General features: G+C 44.0%; 1 protein-coding gene across 4 annotated transcripts in view; it reads left to right on the plus strand.

Annotated features, from left to right (window-relative positions):
• The window catches only part of CHD1L (chromodomain helicase DNA binding protein 1 like), a 30,601-nt gene continuing 10,045 nt past the window's right edge, over positions 1–20,556 (plus strand). Inside the window, exons 1-19 of one of the 4 annotated variants that reach the window (XM_083419657.1) lie at positions 1–215; positions 3,550–3,651; positions 4,318–4,446; positions 4,837–4,959; positions 7,048–7,160; positions 7,271–7,374; positions 8,161–8,275; positions 8,869–8,900; positions 10,167–10,248; positions 11,697–11,859; positions 12,507–12,662; positions 13,918–14,010; positions 14,746–14,842; positions 15,335–15,408; positions 15,701–15,811; positions 16,969–17,083; positions 17,437–17,590; positions 18,338–18,512; positions 20,377–20,522. In XM_083419657.1, coding sequence (XP_083275783.1) covers positions 4,326–4,446; positions 4,837–4,959; positions 7,048–7,160; positions 7,271–7,374; positions 8,161–8,275; positions 8,869–8,900; positions 10,167–10,248; positions 11,697–11,859; positions 12,507–12,662; positions 13,918–14,010; positions 14,746–14,842; positions 15,335–15,408; positions 15,701–15,811; positions 16,969–17,083; positions 17,437–17,590; positions 18,338–18,512; positions 20,377–20,522 — 1,974 coding nt within the window. In that variant the 5' untranslated portion in view covers positions 1–215; positions 3,550–3,651; positions 4,318–4,325. Of the gene's footprint in view, positions 216–3,549; positions 3,652–4,030; positions 4,447–4,631; positions 5,756–7,047; positions 7,161–7,270; positions 7,375–8,160; positions 8,276–8,868; positions 8,901–10,166; positions 10,249–11,696; positions 11,860–12,506; positions 12,663–13,917; positions 14,011–14,745; positions 14,843–15,334; positions 15,409–15,700; positions 15,812–16,968; positions 17,084–17,436; positions 17,591–18,337; positions 18,513–20,376; positions 20,523–20,556 lie in introns of those variants that run through there. The other 3 variants (XM_083419659.1, XM_083419658.1, XM_083419660.1) reach the window with 3 other exon arrangements.

Here is a 20,556-nt window from a genome sequence, read left to right on the forward strand (position 1 = left end):
GGTCCTAGGGGGGCCAGTTGGATGTGACTGGACAGAGGGAAACGGACCGGAGGGGGGAAGAAAGGGCAGAAGCGCGCCACCGCCGCCATTTTAGTTGAGGGCAGTGGGACCTAGCCTGGCCCTTGGGTGGCGCTGGTCTCCCTCGTGAGGTGGGCGCCTCGTTGGGGGTCCCTGCGGAGAAGGAAGGCTGGAAGGGCCCCCCCAAATCCCCTCAGGTAGAAGTCCCAACAGTGCCTGAGGGGCCTGGTTTCTCATTGTTATTATATTAAATTATATAATAATAATAATAATAATAATAATAATAATAATAATAATAATGTTGTTATTATATATATATTATATAATTATATCATATTTTATATATATTATATTTTTATAATCTTATAATTAAGGTTTCTCATTATTATTATTATTAATAATTATAATCCTCATTATTCGCCTTCTCCTTATTCTCCTCCTCCTCGCAGCGTTTCCCTGAGTGCTGCTTCCAAGCTCCCTCAGGAGCAGCCCAGGTAGACTGCCTCTGGCCCAGGAGGCTCTGCCAGAGTAGAAGAGGCGCCTGGGAGGCCAGGGTAGCCCCACGAGGTGGGCTCCTGACCCCCCAGGTGTCTTTTGGGGTGCAGGGGCCAAAGTCCTGCTTTCTGCCTCCGCCCCTCCAGCCTTTGGACCGCCTCGCCCTGCCAGCACGCAGGCAAGTTGGGGGCAAAGTCCTGCTGGGCGGATGGCACGCCTGTGGGTGCTGTGGGGTGCCCTGCTGGGCTGGGGTGAGCCAGGGGGGCAAAGGGAGACGGGGGCTGCAAATCCCATCCCTCTCTCTCTTCTCTCTCTCAGTTCCCAAAGTCCTTGGAATTATAGCTTTGAGCAGCGGGTTGGACTAGATGAGAGCATTTGGGTCAAAATTAAGGGAGAAGAATAACAGAGACCTCATTGTGGGAGTTTACTGTAGATCCCCAAGCCAAACGAAGGACATAGATGATGCCTTCCTGGAACAGATGGCCAAGCATGCAAAAGGAAGGGAGATAGTAGTAATGGGGGACTTCAATTACCCGGATATTTGTTGGATGTCAAACTCAGCCAAGAGCATAAGGTCAAACAGATTCCTCACTGGCCTTGCAGACAACTTCATTGTCCAGAAAGTGGGAGAAGCAACAAGAGGAACAGCCATTTTAGATCTGGTCCTAACCAATGTTGATGACCTGGTTAGTGGGGTAGAAGTGGAAGGATCATTAGGCGCGAGTGATCATGCTCTTCTGAAGTTTACTATACAGCGGAAAGAAGCAGCCAAGCATACTAGGACTCAATTTCTTGACTTTAAGAAAGCCGACTTCATAAAACTTAGGGAAGTGCTGGGTGAGATCCCATGGACAGTAATACTAAAAAGAAAGGGAGTTCATGATGGCTGGGAGTTTGTTAAGAGGGAGATAGTAAAAGCACAACTTCAGGCAATACCAATGAGACGGAAACATGGAAGGTGCCTAAAGAAGCCAGGGTGGCTATCTAAAGAACTTTTAACTGAGTTAAGATTAAAAAAGGATGTGTACAAAAAATGGAAAAGAGGGGAAACCACCAAAGAGGAATTCAAACAAATAGCCAGCACGTGTAGACACAAAGTCAGAAAAGCTAAAGCACAGAATGAACTCAGGCTTGCTAGAGAGGTTAAAAGCAACAAAAAAGGCTTTTATGGGTATGTCCATAGCAAAAGGAAGAACAAAGAAACAGTGGGGTCACTCAGAGGAGAAGATGGTGAAATGCAAACAGGGGACACAGAAAGGGCTGAACTCCTCAATGCCTTCTTTGCCTCAGTCTTCTCCGATAAGGAAAACAATGCCCGACCTGAAGAATTTGGAGCAAATGATTCAGCAGAGGAAACACAGCCCAGTATAACTAAGGAGATAGTACAAGAATACTTGGCTAGTTTGTATTCAAGTCTCCAGGGCCAGATGAACTACATCCAAGAGTATTAAAAGAACTGGCAGATGTGATCTCAGAACCACTGGCAGTCATCTTTGAGAATTCCTGGAGAACAGGCGAAGTCCCGGCAGACTGGAGGAGGCCAAATGTTGTCCCTATTTTCAAAAAGGGGAAAAGAGAGGACCCAAATAATTATCGCCCAGTCAGTCTGACATCAATACCAGGGAAGATTCCGGAGCAGATCATTAAGCAAACAGTGTGTGAGCACCTAGAAAGGAATGCTGTGATCACCAATAGTCAGCATGGATTTCTGAAAAATAAGTCATGTCAGACTAACCTGATCTCGGTTTTTGACAGAATTACATGCCTGGTAGATGAAGGGAACGCAGTGGATGTAGCCTACCTTGATTTCAGCAAGGCATTTGACAAGGTGCCCCATGATATTCTTGTAAAGAAGCTGGTAAAATGCGGTCTTGACTATGCTACCACTCAGTGGATTTGTAACTGGCTGACTGACCGAACCCAAAGGGTGCTCATCAATGGTTCCTCTTCATCCTGGAGAAGAGTGACTAGTGGCGTGCCACAGGGTTCTGTCTTGGGCCCGGTCTTATTCAACATTTTTATCAACGACTTGGATGATGGACTCAAGGGCATCCTGATCAAATTTGCAGATGACACCAAACTGGGAGGGGTGGCTAACACCCCAGAGGACAGGATCACACTTCAAAACGACCTTGACAGATTAGAGAACTGGGCCAAAACAAACAAAATGAACTTTAACAGGGAGAAATGTAAAGTATTGCACTTGGGCAAAAAAAAAAATGAGAGGCACAAATACAAGATGGGTGACACCTGGCTTGAGAGCAGTACATGTGAAAAGGATCTAGGAGTCTTGGTTGACCACAAACTTGACATGAGTCAACAGTGTGACGCGGCAGCTAAAAAAGCCAATGCAATTCTGGGCTGCATCAATAGGAGTATAGCATCTAGATCAAGGGAAGTAATAGTGCCACTGTATTCTGCTCTGGTCAGACCTCACCTGGAGTACTGTGTCCAGTTCTGGGCACCACAGTTCAAGAAGCACACTGACAAACGAACGTGTCCAGAGGAGGGCAACCAAAATGGTCAAAGGCCTGGAAACGATGCCTTATAAGGAACGGCTAAGGGAGCTGGGCATGTTTAGCCTGGAGAAGAGGAGGTTAAGGGGTGATATGATAGCCATGTTCCAATATATAAAAGGATGTCATATAGAGGAGGGAGAAAGGTTGTTTTCTGCTGCTCCAGAGTAGCGGACACGGAGCAATGGATCCAAACTACAAGAAAGAAGATTCCACCTCAACATTAGGAAGAACTTCCTGACAGTAAGAGCTGTTTGACAGTGGAATTTGCTGCCAAGGAGTGTGGTGGAGTCTCCTTCTTTGGAGGTCTTTAAGCAGAGGCTTGACAACCATATGTCAGGAGTGCTCTGATGGTGTTTCCTGCTTGGCAGGGGGTTGGACTCGATGGCCCTTGTGGTCTATTCCTACTCTATGATTCTATGACCCTTGAGGCTCTTCCATTTCTCCCATTCTAGGATGTTCCCTGTCTCCCTCACTCTTCCTCTCCTTTTAATGGCGCTTTCTACCTTTCCCCCACCAGCTGGGCCTCCATTTCCTAGCTGGGGCGCCTGTGGGAACTCAAGTGCCAGCGCCTGCAACTTCGCCTGCGACCGCTGAGATTGCTCTGACGAGAGCCATTGCAGTAAGTTTTGGCGTTGCCAAAGGAATCGGGGAGACATGTCTCGATTCCCCTCGTAGAGAGTGATTTAACCCATCTTGACATCCCTCAAAGCACCCTGGGAACTGTAGTTTCCTATGGAAGGAGACTATTCTGCACAGCCTTTCCAAGGAAACTCTGGGAGTTATAGCTCTGAGAGGGTCTGCTTGGGAAACTGAACAAGCTACAGTTCCCACAATGTCCCCCAAAGCACCCTGGAAACGATTGCTTGCTCTGGGCATTGAGGACTGTGATTCTCTTGTCAGAACTACAGTTCCCAAGCCCATTTCTCTTCCTAGGGAACTCTGGGAACTGTAGCTCATGGGGGGAACAGGGGTCTCCTAACAGCACTTGGTCCTGGAATGCTGGGAACTGTAGCTTGCTCAGGGGGCCTGATTCCTTCTCCTTGCAAGCTACCTGAATGGGCTGGCACTGCCGGGCGCCGCCTTGGCCTGCGACTTTGAAGGCACCACCTGCGGCTGGGAGGACGTCAGCACGTAGAGTACCGGTGGTGCCCAGGGTGACACCCCCCCCTTCAACCACACGCTGGGCACCGACCAGGATAAATGTGCTTCATTTGAAGGGAGGGGAAGCATTGCTTAGCGGTTAGAGCACCCCTTTGAACTGGCGCCCCCCCCGACCTCCCCTCAGGCTGGTACATGAGCACCTCAGAGCAGCGAGCCAAGCTGCCTGCCGCCCCCACCCGACTCCATTCCCCAACCCTGAGCGACGCGGCCTCAACCTGTGAGCTCCACGCCTGGTACAGCATGGCCAAGACAGGTAAGCTTGGGGCGCTGGCGGTCAGAAATCCAACAGGTGCAGAGCCACCTACTCGGCCTTTTCCCCAGTGTGGTGGGGGAAATGCCACCTGGCACGGTTCTCATAATTCCATATCAATATCACATAATACGTTTCTAAACTGCAGGACGTATCGTATCATATAATCATTATTTATTGATTTCCAGACTGCTAAACCACCTGGTAGGGTCGGCGTAAAGAAGTACCATCCTGACCATTATTATCATGACATTTATTGATGCCCTGCTTCCCGTCCCCCATTGGGGACTGATAAAAACGAGAGCGGCTGAGACCAGATGGCAATCCGCAATCCTCGCCGGGGTCAGACTCGATGACCCTCGGGACCCTCACCCCTCCGCCCTTCCCCTGCAGGACTCAACATTAGAGCTGAGCCACGGCAGCCACTTTGTCCCCCTGTGGCGAAGCTCCGCCTCGTCCTCTGGTGCCTGGCGCCCCCTGCTGGCCTACACCGGAAGAGTCCACGGCGCTTTCCAGGTGGGTCTTGGGCTCCTCGCTCTGATTTTTGTGGTTCATGCTGTGCCCATAGCCGTGATATTTGATCTGATAGTGACTTCAGGCTGATCCAGTGCAAAAATCATGAGGATCCGTGTTTTTTAACCATGTTTTTGCGCCATTGCGGCACCATGAAACAGTGGGTGCGTGATTTTTTTTGGTTCTGCCTACAGACTAAAATGTGGTGTAGAGTATCATCGTGTTTTTATTTTGTTTCAATATAAAAATCATATGAATTCATGAGGATCCATGCTTCGGATCAATGTTTTTGTGGTGCTGCAGCGCGGCAAAGTGTTGGATCCACGTTTTTTATAGTCCAGTCTGTAGGTGTGCCTTCCAGGTGTAATTTGACACTGGATTTGTTGGAGTTATTTTTTTTAAAGTGGAGGATCCATAAGGATCCGTGCAGATCCGCCTTTAACCCAGACCCCGCACTTTCGCCTACCGCCTTGCAAGATGCAGTTCCTGGGTTATGTTGCGAATGCAGCAGCAGCAGCCAATCGCAAAGCGGGTTTCCTTCCGACGAGCCAATAGGCGCGAGCCCCTCTGTTGCTTTCCTTCCGGGAGCCGCTTTGCAAACAAGCTGGGTCCCGGGGCTCGTGCGGAGAAGGGGAGGCGGAGACTTGTGTGCCGCTTGAGGTTTTGTTGCAAGCGTGCAACCACCAGCAGCAGCGGTCCGCGATGTCTCGCTTCTTCCAAAGTGTCTCCGCTAAGCGCACAGAGAGCCAAGGGGGACCAGGCGTGGAAGAGCAACACTTGAGGCAATGGGGGCTGGCAGGTGAGTGGGATCCTTGGCTTGGCTGCTCTGCACCAAGTTTCCGCTAAGTCAGAGCTTTTCAACCTTTTTGATTCCACGGCTCCCTAAAGCAACTCCTGTGCGGCTCAGGAGCCCAGTTATGTCACCACCACCCTCAATTTGGGTATGCAGAAGATACTAAAATTAAATTTAAATAACCGCAGAAAGAGGAGGAAGGAAGTTTTGAAATGTCAAAATGTTTGTAAAATTAACGAAATGTATAAAATCAGTGAAATGTCTAAACTTGAAAAGTATAAATAAAAAAATTGAAAAAAAGTTATGTCACCCTTTGCCTGCAGAGCTGACGGCCTCTCACCCTTTTTCAAACACCCTTCCTTGGGGAGTGCTCCCTTAGCCTCCTCTCCTCTCCTTGGGTGTCCTCTGGGCAGCCGCTGCTGCTGCCCCTGGTCTCTGAGCTGACCCACCACCCCACCCCAAAGAGAGGTACCTCCCAGACTGAGGCCCTATTCACCAGCAGGGCTTTTAGCCAGGGCTGCTTCAATAAACAGATGCAAGTCTTTGGGAGAGAGAGACAGGAGAAGGCATCAGAGGAGGGAGGGAGGGAAGGAAGCAAAGAGGGACAGAGGCCAGTGTTGCCCGCAGGCTCTAACCATCATTCTAGGCACCATGGCACACTGGTTGAAAACCACTACCCTAAGTGAGCAAATTTTGTGGCTCCTAGGGGTGCGGCAAGAAAACTGCTAGCACATTTGCAAAACTAAGCAGGGCCCAATATGCTTTCAAGATGGGGGGGGTGTTGAGAAGCCTGCATCACAGGGAGTTAGGATGGATGACCTTGGGGGGGGGGTCCCTTCAAACTCTACAATTCTATGATTCTGCGGGATGCTGCACTTAAGTGGTTTCCCAGCTCTGGCCAGATTGCATATGTCTGGAGGGGGGAGTATTGTTTTGTCTTTTTATAATGCAGAGCACCTCACAATCTTTGGAGCCCACTCCTAGGGGCTGAGGTCCCTTTAGCTCCCCGAATAAAATATTTACCCCTCCCCAAGTTGATGGGCAGTGCCATTCAAATGGTATGTGTGTGCCATGTCTTGTGATCGATTATGTGGGGCGGGGCTTGCCTTACTTGCCCCTCCCCAACATTTTATTCAAGTTGACGCCCCTACAGAGTTGTATAAAGCACATTTAAGCTTGAGGCATAATAGATATGCCAAGATAATTTATTTCTTCAAGATGCACAATCCATCCATTCTCCCAGTACCCAGATCTCTGGGTTAACCTTACCAGTATTATGCCATGTTCTCTCTTTTTAGGCATTCATCTACGCCCCTATCAGATGGAAGGAGTAAACTGGCTGACACACTGCTATGAAACCTGGCATGGCTGCATCCTGGGTGATGAAATGGGTCTTGGGAAGACTTGCCAGGTCTTTCATTCTCTCCTTCCCGTTTAATCATTGTAGGAAAAGAGCGGTTATAAGCACTGCATTTCTGTGAATGACACCATGTATTCTCCCCCCCCCCCCATGTATTCCAGGCTATTTCTCTGCTTGTTGTCTTAAGTGGGAAGCTTAATAAAAGGCCGTTTTTGATCCTTTGTCCTCTGTCTGTGTTAAACAACTGGAAGCAGGAACTAGAAAGGTAAACTTTGTAAATGTTCATAATCTTCTCAACAGTGGCACACTGTCAGTGGACTAGGCTAGCCCCCTAAATGTTCCTGGTAAATTAGAATATTAAAGCCTGGAGCCTCCTTCTCAAAACCTGGGAAACTTTTGCCCATCTTAGGGAGGGATGCACAGTCGCTGACCTGCATGATGTTGGCCTCCACATCACCCTTGCAAGCTGGCGCCTCTGGCCCTAACTGGTCCCCTATGGAAAAATTTGCCGCATGCCCCTGCTTCTCAAAGCAATGAGGCCTACCAACATTAAACTTCATTGAAAAGTCCTGTAAGTCCTATGGGGAGTGCCTGCAGAAAGTCCATACATCAACCATGTAGCAAATAAACGGTTGTATTTCTCATTTTTTTCATCATCAAATTAAAATAGTAATTTTTTAAAAGGGCAACTTGCCCATGACAGCTCTATGCACTGGGAAGCAGTAGAATAAAATGTTGTTTGTTTATTTAACCCGCTCCTGCCTTTCCACCATCTCCCTTGATCCTGATATGTGCAGCTGCCCTCAAATGTGTACACTGGGCACCTTTACCATTCACAGTAGCCCACAAGATATATAACAGATGCCATGTTCAAGCCTTCTGTTAATTAGGACAAAGACCACATTGTGCATAGAGAAGACCCCATCTGAGACTGAAGGCTGTCGGGCTAGATAACTCAGCTTCATATGTTAATAGATTCTGATTAGAGCACTGTATTCTCTGTATTTCCTCAATATTGTTATTATTATTATTATTACTATTATTATAACAGATTTTCTCCAAGTCTTTCCCTCGTGACGTATTCAGGAAACAAGGAAGAAAGAACTGAGCTACAGCAGGACTTCAAATCAAATCATGATTTCCACATTCTGCTGACTACTTACGAGGTACTTAGCATCGTCTAGGGGTACAGAACGTACAAAGCACCTGTTTTTCTGTTAATATTTTGGAGGTATGCATCAGGCCACCACCTCTACGTCGTATCTCCCACCTCTAAATTCTCTATGGTATTGCATTTGTCTTTGTTTGGGGTAGCTCCTCACTTAGACTAAATATCGATCTGCCGGAGCACTGAACTTTGTCCCCAGTGGATACTACACTCTTGTCTTCGATCAAAATCATAATGTGAGGAGAACTGGGAAGCCAGCCAGTTCCTCTACATAGCTCCATCCTTATTTTAGACATTTGTGATATATCAGTATATCGCAATGTTAAGCTGTTGATGTATCACAAAGTTGAGAATCAGATATCTTCCAGCCCTAGACAGCATCATATAGATACTGCAGTTTGGGAAGTGGGCATGAGATGCAAAAATGGAACAGCACACTTCTGTCTGGAAGCTCTAGCAAGGGGTGAGGGAGAGCAGGATCCACTCTTTGATTCATTCGTTTCTTCTCCAGCTACAATATCTTTCTGAGCCTCCATTATTACAGTTCTGCAGCAGTTAAGTGACCGACACCTTTCTTATGTTTGATTGCAGGTGTGCCTTAGAGACACAGCATTTCTGAAACGGTGAGAACATTTCTACCGAGGGCAAAATAACTTCCCCATTACATATGGGGTTCAGAGATTGGTCACATTTCTCCTTGCACTAGCTTTTAGCGGCTGGGGTTAAAGGTTTGTCTCTGATGCTTTCTTAGTCTCTGTCTCAAACTGTGGTTTCTCTCCACAGAAAATTGCCCATCTCATTCTTATCAAGGGGGCAGAGGAGTCCCCTTTCAGAACATTCCTTCATCAGGAAAAAAATTGTCTACCATTTAATTTCCATGGAAGCACATCACTTGAATAGCCTGACTCTTTCAGTATAGGCAAGGTGTGACTTGGCCTACTGGCTATTAGGAAACATTCAAAGTTATTCGTACTTCATTAACTCTCTCCTGTCCAAGCCCACAATTTCATTACAAATTAATCTTGTGTAAAACTCATGGGCCCAGATTGTGGGATTACTGGGCAAGTTAAATAACTGCCTAAGAAAAGTGTGAAACTTTTCTATATGTTTAAGATTCATGAGGCTTGTGCTTCCAAAGAACAGCACCTTTTTGTGTGGTACTTATTTGATTCAGCTAGGGAAGGAAAACCAGTAGCAGTTCTTACTGGAAGCAGAGTTTGGGAACATGTTGGCAACAGCAGCAGAAGCAGAAAAGACAGCAAGAGCAATTCTTTTGCTCCCCCACCAAATTTGCATTCTGATGCGAACGGTCTACTCTGTCAGGATTTATTTAATCTAAACCTTACATACAGGTTGATGCTGAAATGGAGGTGATGCCTAAAAGCCTTTTTTCTCATAGAGAGAAAATGTATTTATTGGGGGGGTGTCATTTTTTTAATTAAGCCTCCATGTGACTGTGTCTTTATCTAATGAGTTGTTTTCCTAATCAGTTAAGCAGAATTTTGCTGTAATTTTTCAAATAGCAGGACTTTAATCTTTTAAAACCTCCAGAAGACTAATAACAGCAGATAATATTTTGAGTGCAAAGAGAAACAGATGTTCTGGAAACAGTAAGATGAGTTTGTTTGTTTTTCTTTTTAAAATTTCAGCAGATGTAGCACATCAGAAAATAAATGGCATTTTTAGGTTTCAAAATATTCTAATGTTTAAAAATTTAATAATTAAGTACATATGCCCTTGTAAATGGCAGGTGTCGGCTAATGGTTGTTTTTCACAAGATAGCACAATAGCACTCTTGTGAGGATAATCTCAATGTTTCCCTTCAGCCAGAGGAAATTAATTTTGAGTCGCTACTGCCCGTTCCTCTAACTTTTCTTCCCCGTGTTCAGTTTCAGCTGGGCTTGCCTTGTTGTGGACGAAGCTCACAGACTGAAGAATCAGGATTCACTACTTCATAAAGTACTCTCTGAGGTAAAGAAAACTACAGTCCTGGTCTTTGTAAAGAAGGAAAGCACATATGTCTTGTCACAGCCTTCTGACTTGAGCTCAGATAGATAAAGGATCTTCTACAGTGAGTTTTTGTTTTGTTACGTGGATTGGCTTTTCCTCGGGCTCATGCAGACTTCCTGTTGCACTGTGCTTTCCAGGCACATATCTGGGATTATAACTCAGTGTCTGAGCATTTTCCTCTTCTTTTGCCACTTTCTTCAGGTAAGCCCACATTTTATCGCTGAATCAGAGCAAACAACAATTGGGTTTTCCTTGGATTGCCATTACTTGAGCGGTAAAATGTGGGTTTTCTGGGGGAGAGCACTAGGTCAAAACCACACCAACACCCCACTTAGACATGGAGCTTTAAATCCCGGACCTGAGCCTGGAAAGCACAGCACCACAGGAAGCCTGGATAAACTCCTTGTCTTTAACCAAATAATGATACATTCTAAAAGCAGAGAAAAGGTAAGGATTAGAAAATGTGCTTGAAAATGTTGACAGCTTTAAGATAAATTCAACAGTGTAAATAAGTTTTGATGGATGTAATAATGGAATACTGAATAGTTTATGTAGTTTATTGTATTTTATGTAAAATATGCAGGGATTTTTGTTACGCAGAATGAACCATGGAAAGAGAAGAAGGGAAGTCATTGGAATTTTAAGGTTGTTTAAATGAATACTCTAAATTGTAAAACAGAAAATTTAATAAAAATTACATGGATAGAGAAAATTTGCAAATGTAGCGAAGTAAAGCATGTCAAGACTAAAACTGCACACCGTCCTTGCCTTATTCCTAAAACTAACTCTAGGAAAAGGGCCTCCAATTTCTTCCAGAGGCATTCATAAGCGGACAAGTCTTGGTCTTTTTAAAATATTTTTTATTTGATTTTACAAATATAAAATTATAACAGTACCACTATACACATCAACAGTTAAAAGATTATCCAAATCTCTGGACTTCCCACCTTCCCCTCCATGGGTCCTATTGTCAAAACTTTTCTACTGCATCTTTTTCAGTAGTCCGTATATAATATAACTTCCATTAGATAATACATAGTACTTGCTACATTACAAGCGTTATTGCAATCCTGCTAGTGTTTTCATCTTCTTACAGTGGTCTCCAAGATATTCCCATTCTTTGTTAAAGTTTGGTCTTCTTGGTACCTGAGCTTTCTGGTCAGTTTTGCCATTTTGGCATAGTCCAACAGTTTAATTTGCCATTCTTCTCTGGTAGGGACTTTATCTTCTTTCCATCTCTGGGCTAATGGCATCCATGCGGCTGTCATCGCTAGCAAATTCTCTGTTCAACCTGAGCAAGAAATTTGAGATGTAAAGCAGTCACAGGGGGAACCAAATCATGACGCTGCCTTACCTCCCTACCTTATCCCAGTCGTACCTGAACTGTACATATTCTGGATCTCTTTCAGTTTACAACGGACTTCAACCTCCTGCTGACGGGCACTCCCATTCAGAACAGCCTCCAAGAGTTATATGCCCTGCTTGCTTTCATTGAACCAGCTACATTCCCCAAGGAGCTGGTGGAAGAATTTGTTCACTATTATCATGGAATTGAAAAGGAAAGCAAAGTAGGCAAGTACAAATGTGATAACTGGATGTCGGCTATTACCTGCAGAATGTTGGCAACTGAGATGAAGGTTTTCTTTAAATGGGATTATGTAGAGCCTGCATTTAGGCAAAAAGTCCTTTGGCTTTACAGCCAAGATTTCCATGGTATGCTATGGAGGATGAGAAAGCTTCTTCTCTTTGTTTTTTAATAAATAAAAAATTAAAATATGTACTGAGTTGAGTGTATATGTGTGGGAAAGTGAGTTGAGTCACAAAATTATGAAATTGTTTTTAAGAAATAAAAAATTATGAAATTGTTTTTAAGAAATAAAAAATTATGAAATTGTTTTTAAGAAATAAAAAATTATGAAATTATTTTTAAGAAATAAAAAATTATGAAATTATTTTTAAGAAATAAAAAATTATGAAATTATTTTTAAGAAATAAAAAATTAAAATATGTACTGAGTTGAGTGTATATGTGTGGGAAAGCGAGTTGAGTCACAGTTGAGTCACAAAATTATGAGCATCAGGCAATAGATGCCTGTGGTGCTCAAATATGTCACATAGCATTCAGCTTTATAGACTTAGAAACCCGCCCCCTTCAGACCTTCCTGCCCCCCACTTCATATTTAAAATCTAAAGCTGTATCTGTGTTTCTCTCCCGTATAGCCAAAGAACTGCACAGTCTCTTGCAGCCCTTCTTGCTCAGAAGAGTGAAGGCTGATGTGGCAGCCGAACTCCCCAAGAAAGAGGAGGTGGTTCTCTACCACGGGATGTCAGCCTTGCAGAGAAAGTTTTACAAGGCTGTTTTGATGAAAGACCTAGGTAATTGGGCAAGGGGAAGACTTTGGAATCGGAATGAAGTGAGTGTGGTGGTTTTACGGGCGCCTGGGAGGCAGAGACTTTGGGGGTCCATCTACACTTCTGCTTGTCGTGTGCCTAAAAAGCTTGGGTCTGAGTGCTTTTCCTGTGATTTCCAGGGATCTGAGCGGCTTTCCCTTTGTCTGCTGCTTTCTCTGGGAAAACCTGCTGAATCATAGCAGTCCGCAGAGGGCCTTCTCGGTACTGGCACCCGCCCTGTGGAACGCCCTCCCACCATATGTCAAAGAAAACAACAACTACCAGACTTTTAAAAGACATCTGAAGGCAGCCCTGTTTAGGGAAGCTTTTAATGTTTGATGTTACTGTATTTTAATATTTTGTTGGAAGCCTCCCAGAGTGGCTGGGGAAGCCCAGCTAGATGGGCGGGGTATAAATAATAAATTATTATTATTATTATTATTATTATTATTATATAAAGAGCAGATTTTTCCTGGGGATAGTGGCAGGACAGGCGAAAGTATAGAAGAGCCCTCTGTTGACATTTCATTACTGTGTTTACTATTTTTGTTAAACATTACAAACAGTGAACATAACCACGCAATGTTTTTTCAGTTACAAGTTACCGTACTTTTCCGTGTATTAGACGAGGGTTTTTTACTCTAAAATAAAGTAAAAAATGGGGGGGGGGTAGTGTAGAGGAGGGGACGGGCGATTGGTTGCCTCCGCGAGCAGGATCTAGCAATTGGGTGAGTGAATGGTGTCTGCTGCAAGGGCTGCTTTAGATTGGCTGCTGCTTTGTCAGTCGGGTGGGTTATTTGTGGATGCGTAAAAGGCTGCTTTGGATTGGTGGCTGCTTTGTCAAATGGGCGGGTTATTAGTGGATGCTTTGGATTGGCTGCCGCTTTGGCAGTTTGGCTTGCATTGCTTGCAATGGTTAGTGTTTGCCAGTTGGGTGAGTGATCTTTGATTCAGCATTCCCCGCCGCCACCCAAAAAATTGCTCATTTTCTTAAATTTGAGCCCCCCAAAATAGAGGAGTCTTATATATGGGGATATTTTATAGACAGAAAAGTACGGTACTCCACTCTCAGCGAGCACCTAAGTGATTTAAATATTGAATTTGTGGAACGGCAGTAATCAAACTTCTGGCTTGAATGGAAAATAAACTCGCTAGTTACCGGTAATCACTGCTTTGGCTGACTGAATACAACATTTTTATTTATTTATTTAAAAAACACACACTTTGTTCTATATTTTAGATGCATTTGAAAATGAATCGGGGAAGAAAGCAAAGCTCCAGAATGTGTTAGTTCAACTCCGGAAATGTGTAGCTCATCCGTATCTGTTCAATGGTAAGAAGGCCGCCCAGGACCATCGTTGCTGGTGCTGCTGTCAAGGCAGTTGGTTTGCTGTCTGTTCTGCACAACTGAGGAGGTTTGCCCATTGGTGCAGATCCAGCGTGCAACTTAAGGGCTGCTTCTCACCCTAGGACTTTCGTCTGTAATATATACAACTTGCAACTTGTAAGTTTCCTGCACATCCTTGTTATGGAGTGATAGAGGCATAAGAGGGAGTGGAGTTGCTGTGATTTACAGAACTCCCATCTTCCTTGCTAGATTGCCTAGCCAAGAAACTATCTCTATCATGTGTGTTTACCTGGGGATTCTGCTGCTGGATTTAATATAGTGTATTTCAGTGATTTTTTTAATGTACTATAGTTTTCTTTGCTAGCTGTTTGTAACGAAAAGCTATTTTTTGCATGCTGCACAGCAACAGATGCAAGGTCTATTTATGCAGCTTAGTGATGGGGCAAGTGCAGTTTTTACCTCTCCTTACTGGGTTGCAGGGAACTGAGGTGCTTCTGTGTGCCGAGATTACGCTATTCTAACGGTCCTGTTGCAAAGGGCTTGATCAGGAAAAGACTTCCATTTCCCTCTAAAAGTATATTTAAGAGTGTTTGGGAACAGCAGGACAATTATTTGCTCTGCCTTGAAGTACATATTCAGATGCAATCCTTTTGTGGTTAGTAGTCTATAGTCTGCAGTGTTAACAGAGAAGTTTCTTGCTAAAACGACTTTCCATTTCAGGTGTTGAACCAGAACCTTTTATCATTGGGGATCATCTCATTGAAGCCAGTGGGAAGCTGAGCTTGTTGGATAAACTTCTGTCTTTCTTATATGTAGGGTATGTGTTTCACTACTGAACTTTATTACTTTCCATAAATCAGCAAAGGACCACCTTTACCTGCAAAACTCTTCACAGGTGTTGACAGCCTGGCTATAAAGTTATTCAGTTGGTAGGCATGAGAAACAGGGGCCATTTGGTGGTGGCCTCCAGAATTGTGGAATTCCTTCGCCTAGGAGGTGTGTACAGCCTCAGTGTTGCAAATCTTCAAGCAGGTTTTTAAAACCTGCTTTGAAACAAATTACAGTGTTTGGATTTTGTGTGGCTTGAGTGTGGCCTTCTGGTGTCACCTCTGCAATTGCAAATTGAGCAATGAGGTTGGACTCTTCCTGCATTTCCACAATGGCAACCCAATCCCTCTATTTGTTAACCTATTCTCAAATCAGAGCACATTAGGTTGCAGTCTAAATCTTCCTTGGTTGAGGCAAGCTTTGTTACACTACACAGAAAGCTGAGCTGAAGTCAGAGCCTTCCCTTCCTTTCTCATTCCAGTGGTCATCGTGTTTTGCTGTTTTCCCAAATGACACAGATGCTGGATATCCTGCAAGACTATATGGATTACAGAGGTAAATGCCTCTGTTTCTTGATGTGTCTGATCCTGATTCTGGGTACGGAGAAGGGCCGCAAAGAAAAGGTTAAAATGTATAACGCAGATGGGGCCTAAGATGTGTCTGTGTAACTTGAAAAACTAGTACAGGAAGGGGAGAGTAAAAGGGGACAGCAAAGAGAGGACTGTGGAGAAAGAAAATTGAGATGTGGATAGGGGACAGTGCAGGATAAAATTCTAAAGGGCCACAAGCGCAGAAGTTTTTTGAATGGCTGTTATTAATCCATTTAATTCTTCTTTTAACCGAAAAGGTTACAGCTACGAGCGCCTGGATGGATCTGTTCGAGGTGAAGAGAGGCACCTTGCCATTAAGAATTTTGGCCAGCAGCCCATTTTTGTCTTCCTCCTGAGCACGAGGGCAGGTAAGGTAAACGTTACAAAAAGGCAGGATCCCTTTGCCGCCTTCCCAGATGGCGAATAGAGATGCACACAAAACGCCTTGAACTGAGTGCAACTTGGCTTATCCAAATAAGCCAAGGAGGTCAAGCAGAATTTTTTATGTAAATTCAAGTCCAGTTGTACTGGTTCTGTGCTAGACTTTAGCATTACGCCTGTTGTCAGAGCCAGTCTTCAATGCATCTGTTGTTTCCTTCCTATACAAACACTTAATTTCATTTTTTTAAAAAAATCGTAGTCTCTAGCTCTTAAAGCACATATTACAGCTCAACAAAGACTAGCAAGGTGAAATACAGTAAAATTCAAATTTACCCTGGTTCTCTCAGTATGGTATAGTGGACCAGAGAAATTCAGATTCAAGTCCCAGCTCAACTGTGAAGCTCACTGGATGATTCTGGGTGTTCTCTCTGGTTAATCTACCTCACAGATTTTGAGAAGTTGAACAAAAACTGAGGTGTAAGCTACACATGAGAGGAACACATCCATGACTCCAAAGATGGGTCAGCTACATTTATATGCAGTAAGGATGAGAGGGTCCGTTGGGTCAGAAGGCTTTTGAAATGGTATTTTAATGTAATTCTATGTAACAATATGCTTATTTAAAAAAATTTTTACCTTCCCTTTGGGATTACATGGTTTATTCATCTAAATCAGTGTTTCCAAAACTTGGGTCACCATCTGTTGTTGGACTACAACTCCCATCACCCATGACCACTGGTCCTGCTAGCTAGGGATGGTGGGAGTTGTAGTCCAAAACCAGCTGGAGACCCAAGTTTGGGAAACACTGATCTAATTAAATGAAATGCAGATATACTTAATATCAGTGCTTTTTTCCTTTTTAAAAAAATGTGTAGGGGTGCTCTCATTTTCCTTCTCATATTGAAATACTGCCCCTCAATGAGGCCAAACTTAGATTCACAAAATGTTAAATGGTATGTGTACCCCCAGAAAAAAGCACTGCTCAATATACTGTTTTATCAAAATGCAGTCAGTCAAATTAACTAACAGTTTCTCTCTCTAGTCACCATTTGCTTTGGGGCTGTAAAGAGGGAAAACGTGTATTTCATTTGCAATGCTATTTCCGTTATGAAAACTTCAATGTCACCCTCCTTTATTTCCCAAGGTGGGGTTGGCATGAATCTTACGGCAGCAGACACAGTTGTTTTTGTTGACAGTGACTTTAACCCACAAAATGACCTACAAGCAGCAGCAAGAGCCCACAGAATCGGCCAGAACAAGTGAGGACAAATCTTTTCTGTGCTTTGCTTCTTCTCTCCCTAAGGATATGTTCCACCCATCCTGCTGCGTTGCATTGATGCAGCTCTTCCCAGAAAACTGCATCCAAGTCCCTGACCATACCCCCCCAAAATACCTACAAAGACTCCTCCAGATCTGTGACTCTATGGGTTGCTACTCCAACACAAAAGGCATCAGCTCACATACACACCCTGCCTCCTGGAAAGTTTTGTGAATGATTTGTGAACGATTTCTTGTGTTTTTTTGGTCTCCTTAATTATCACATAGGTTGTGATCTAATGCGAACCATCATCTTTAAACGCTTTCCCCACCCCCCACCCCTGTGTTCTGCAAGGCCTGTAAAAATTATTCGTTTGATTGGGAGAGACACTGTGGAAGAAATAATCTACCGGCGAGCAGCATCAAAGCTCCAGCTAACCAGCACCATTATCGAAGGGGGTCAGTTTGCGCTTGGAGCGCAGAAATCACAGGTGGAAGCAGATATCCAGGTAAAAGAGGGGCCTAGTGTGTCTCTGAATAGCAATCTAAACTGCTGAGCAAAGCCAGCCCTACTTTTATTAAAAAGTTGTGGAATGCAACAAAGAGATTTAGCACTGCTGAAATCCAGGACAATTTCAGGCTGGAGAGGAAAGCTGTGGTTTTGTGCTGTTGTTTTTTAAATTTATGGAAAGGCTCAAATCATGTTGTATCATTGGCAGATTACTGAAATCATAAACTTTCCTTTGTGAGGCTAATGCAGGTTGGAATTCAGTTTTTCTGTGAAATTCTGAAGTTCAGCCCAAACACCTAGAAAACTAGAATCTATAGGAAGTAAATTCCCAGGAAATTCTCCCCTCCCTTATCCTCACTTTATTTTCACTTCCAGACCAACAAAGCCTTATGACACAATAAAGCACAGCTGTTTTATTAAAAATGCCTTCCTTTGCTGTTGTAGGATTTCATCTTTGAACTCAAAGCAAAACAGCAAGGCAAAGGTGATGCAATCCTCAGCTTTATGTCTGAATCTGCTGCTTCTTTCATGATGATTGCTTTATCGCTATGAAAAAGGGTTCTGTTGTGTTGGCTCTCAAAGCAGTTCATACACACGTATAATGGGAATTTGATCAATAGGATCTTCATGCATGTCCAAGCTCCTATATCTTCCTAATATACCGATAGGAGCAGCACTCTGGAAGCGTTAGAGAGGGTGATAGTGAAGCCTTTTAGCCTCCATTTTTCTTTTCGTTTTTTGAAAGCTGAGCGAAGTCCTGAAATTTGGCTTGGACAAACTGTTGTCGTTGAGTGGAAGCACCATCTGTGATGTGGACCTGGGAAGTATCCTTGGGGAGACAAGAGAAGGATTATGGCTGATGGAAACTGTCCTGTCTACCACAGAGGGAAATGTAGAAAATGAAGAGCAAAATGCAGAAAGTATGTTGATGGCTCCAACACAAATATATTGAGAGTTTTTTAGAGCTGTAGGGGTCAGAATTGGCCTCAGTTTGAAAACGGATATTTGTTTCTAAACCTAGCCCTCCTCGTTCACCCTCCTCATTTTTTCCAAACAGCCAACCATTGGCCTCTGCTTAAGAAAGATAGTTCTGCCTGCTCCTCACTGCTTTCACTGTAAACTTTCCTTTCCAAAACTTCAGACTCTATAATAATAATAATAATAATTTATTATTTATACCCCGCCCATCTGGCTGGGCTTCCCCAGCCACTCTGGGCGGCTTCCAAAAGAATATTAAAAGTACATTCCCTTAGAACCTTGTTTCCGTTCAGAAGTTGGTTTGGAAGCAGAACTGTAGTAAATTAAGTGTGGGTTGTTCTGCCTTGGCTTTGATGAGAGAGTTGGAGACAATTAATAGAGGATAGAGCTGCCAAGATGTAGCTGAATGGGGCTTTCAAATCGAAAGGCAGTAGACTTCTGGCGCAGATGGGGCGTACAAGTGCAAGAGAGGGCTGTTACCTCCATGCCTTGCTTCTGAGTTTCCTTGGAGGCATCTGTCTGGCCATTCTTGGAAATGGGTTGCTAGATCAGTATGACATTTGCTCTGATCCGAGAAAGCTGGCCTTGCGTCAGTATTCATCCTTTGAAGTTTGCTTCACTGAAGTTGTGTTGCATCCAATAGCCAAGGTGTTTTTACAGGAGACAGATCTGATGGGAGCAGCGATATTTGCTGATAACGGATCAGCCCATTCACATATAAAATAGGGTTTGTGAGTCTACTTTTTGCAGCAAAAGCTGTGCATGAGTGTGAAAGTGATACAATGCAGCTCTGTAGCTTGAAGCTCCTTTATATCCCAGCTGTGTCTCTTCTAGTATTTGAGCTAGGTTGGGAGAAGAGTGTCTGAAGCTATAGGGTGAAAGGCAAGTTCAGCTTTACTCACCTTTAGTGGTGGTGCTGGGATATGGCCTGTGCCTATGACATCCCAATGCAAACTAGGCAGATGTGAGAATAAGCAAACATAGTTAATTGAAAAATAAGGTTTAGAGGAGATGCTGGGTATCGGAGTCCTAGCCTTCATTTGCTTAATTAGAATTCCTTTTTAAAATTTGGATTTATTAATTGGTCAAATAGAATATATCCTATTTTTTATCGGACCTTTGTGTGATAGGGAAGTTGATGAAACATCAGCTAAAATACCCCTACTACAGGAAACAATCACCGTAGACTTAACTCATTGACCCTTTTGTCCAGAATTTCACAGTGGTTTTCTTTCTGAGTGGAACTATTGAACAGAATGGCAGTTACTTTATAATTTGATTTTGTATTTTGTCCAAAACTGTTCACTTAAGTTCCTCTAATGCAATTTTTTATAAATCGATCATTTATGTTGGTGCTAATCCACACTTTCTTTTAAGGGCATGGGTGGGAATTCTATAGCCAGGTAGTCTGATAGTAGGTACAGTGGTACCTCGGGATGCGAACGGGATCTGTTCCGGAGCCCCGTTCGCATCCCAAATGGAACATAAGACGCGACGGCTTGTCTGTGCATGTGCGGGTCACATTTCACCGCTTCCACGCATGCGCATGAGGTCATTTTGAGCGTCTGCGCGAGCGGCGAAACCCGGAAGTAATGCGCTTCCGGGTTGCCATGGAGCGCAAGTCGAACGCGCTCAACCTGAAACACATTTAACTCGAGGTATGACTGTATTGTTGGAACTGTCAGAGCTCACTAAACAAAGGAGGCAACTTTTTAAAAAGAGCATTGCGATGCTCAACCTTATCTTAAAACAAAAATAATCTGCTGTAATGTTGGTGACTCATTTTGAGATGCTTGCTGTTTTAAGGCCACATGTACCTATATGAAGGCAAAGACTACTCAAAGGAACCTAGCCATGAAGACCAGAAGGCCTTCGATCTTCTGCTGGGTCTTCAGAAATGTCTTCTTGAAGATGGAGGTCAGGAAGGAAGAGCTCTCCGAAATAAAGCAAATGTAAGGACACTGTGAACACTTCGGGTGGGTGGCA

Source organism: Podarcis tiliguerta, assembly GCF_965153285.1.
Source record: "Podarcis tiliguerta genome assembly, chromosome: 17".
In the NCBI taxonomy this organism is placed as follows: domain Eukaryota; kingdom Metazoa; phylum Chordata; class Lepidosauria; order Squamata; family Lacertidae; genus Podarcis; species Podarcis tiliguerta.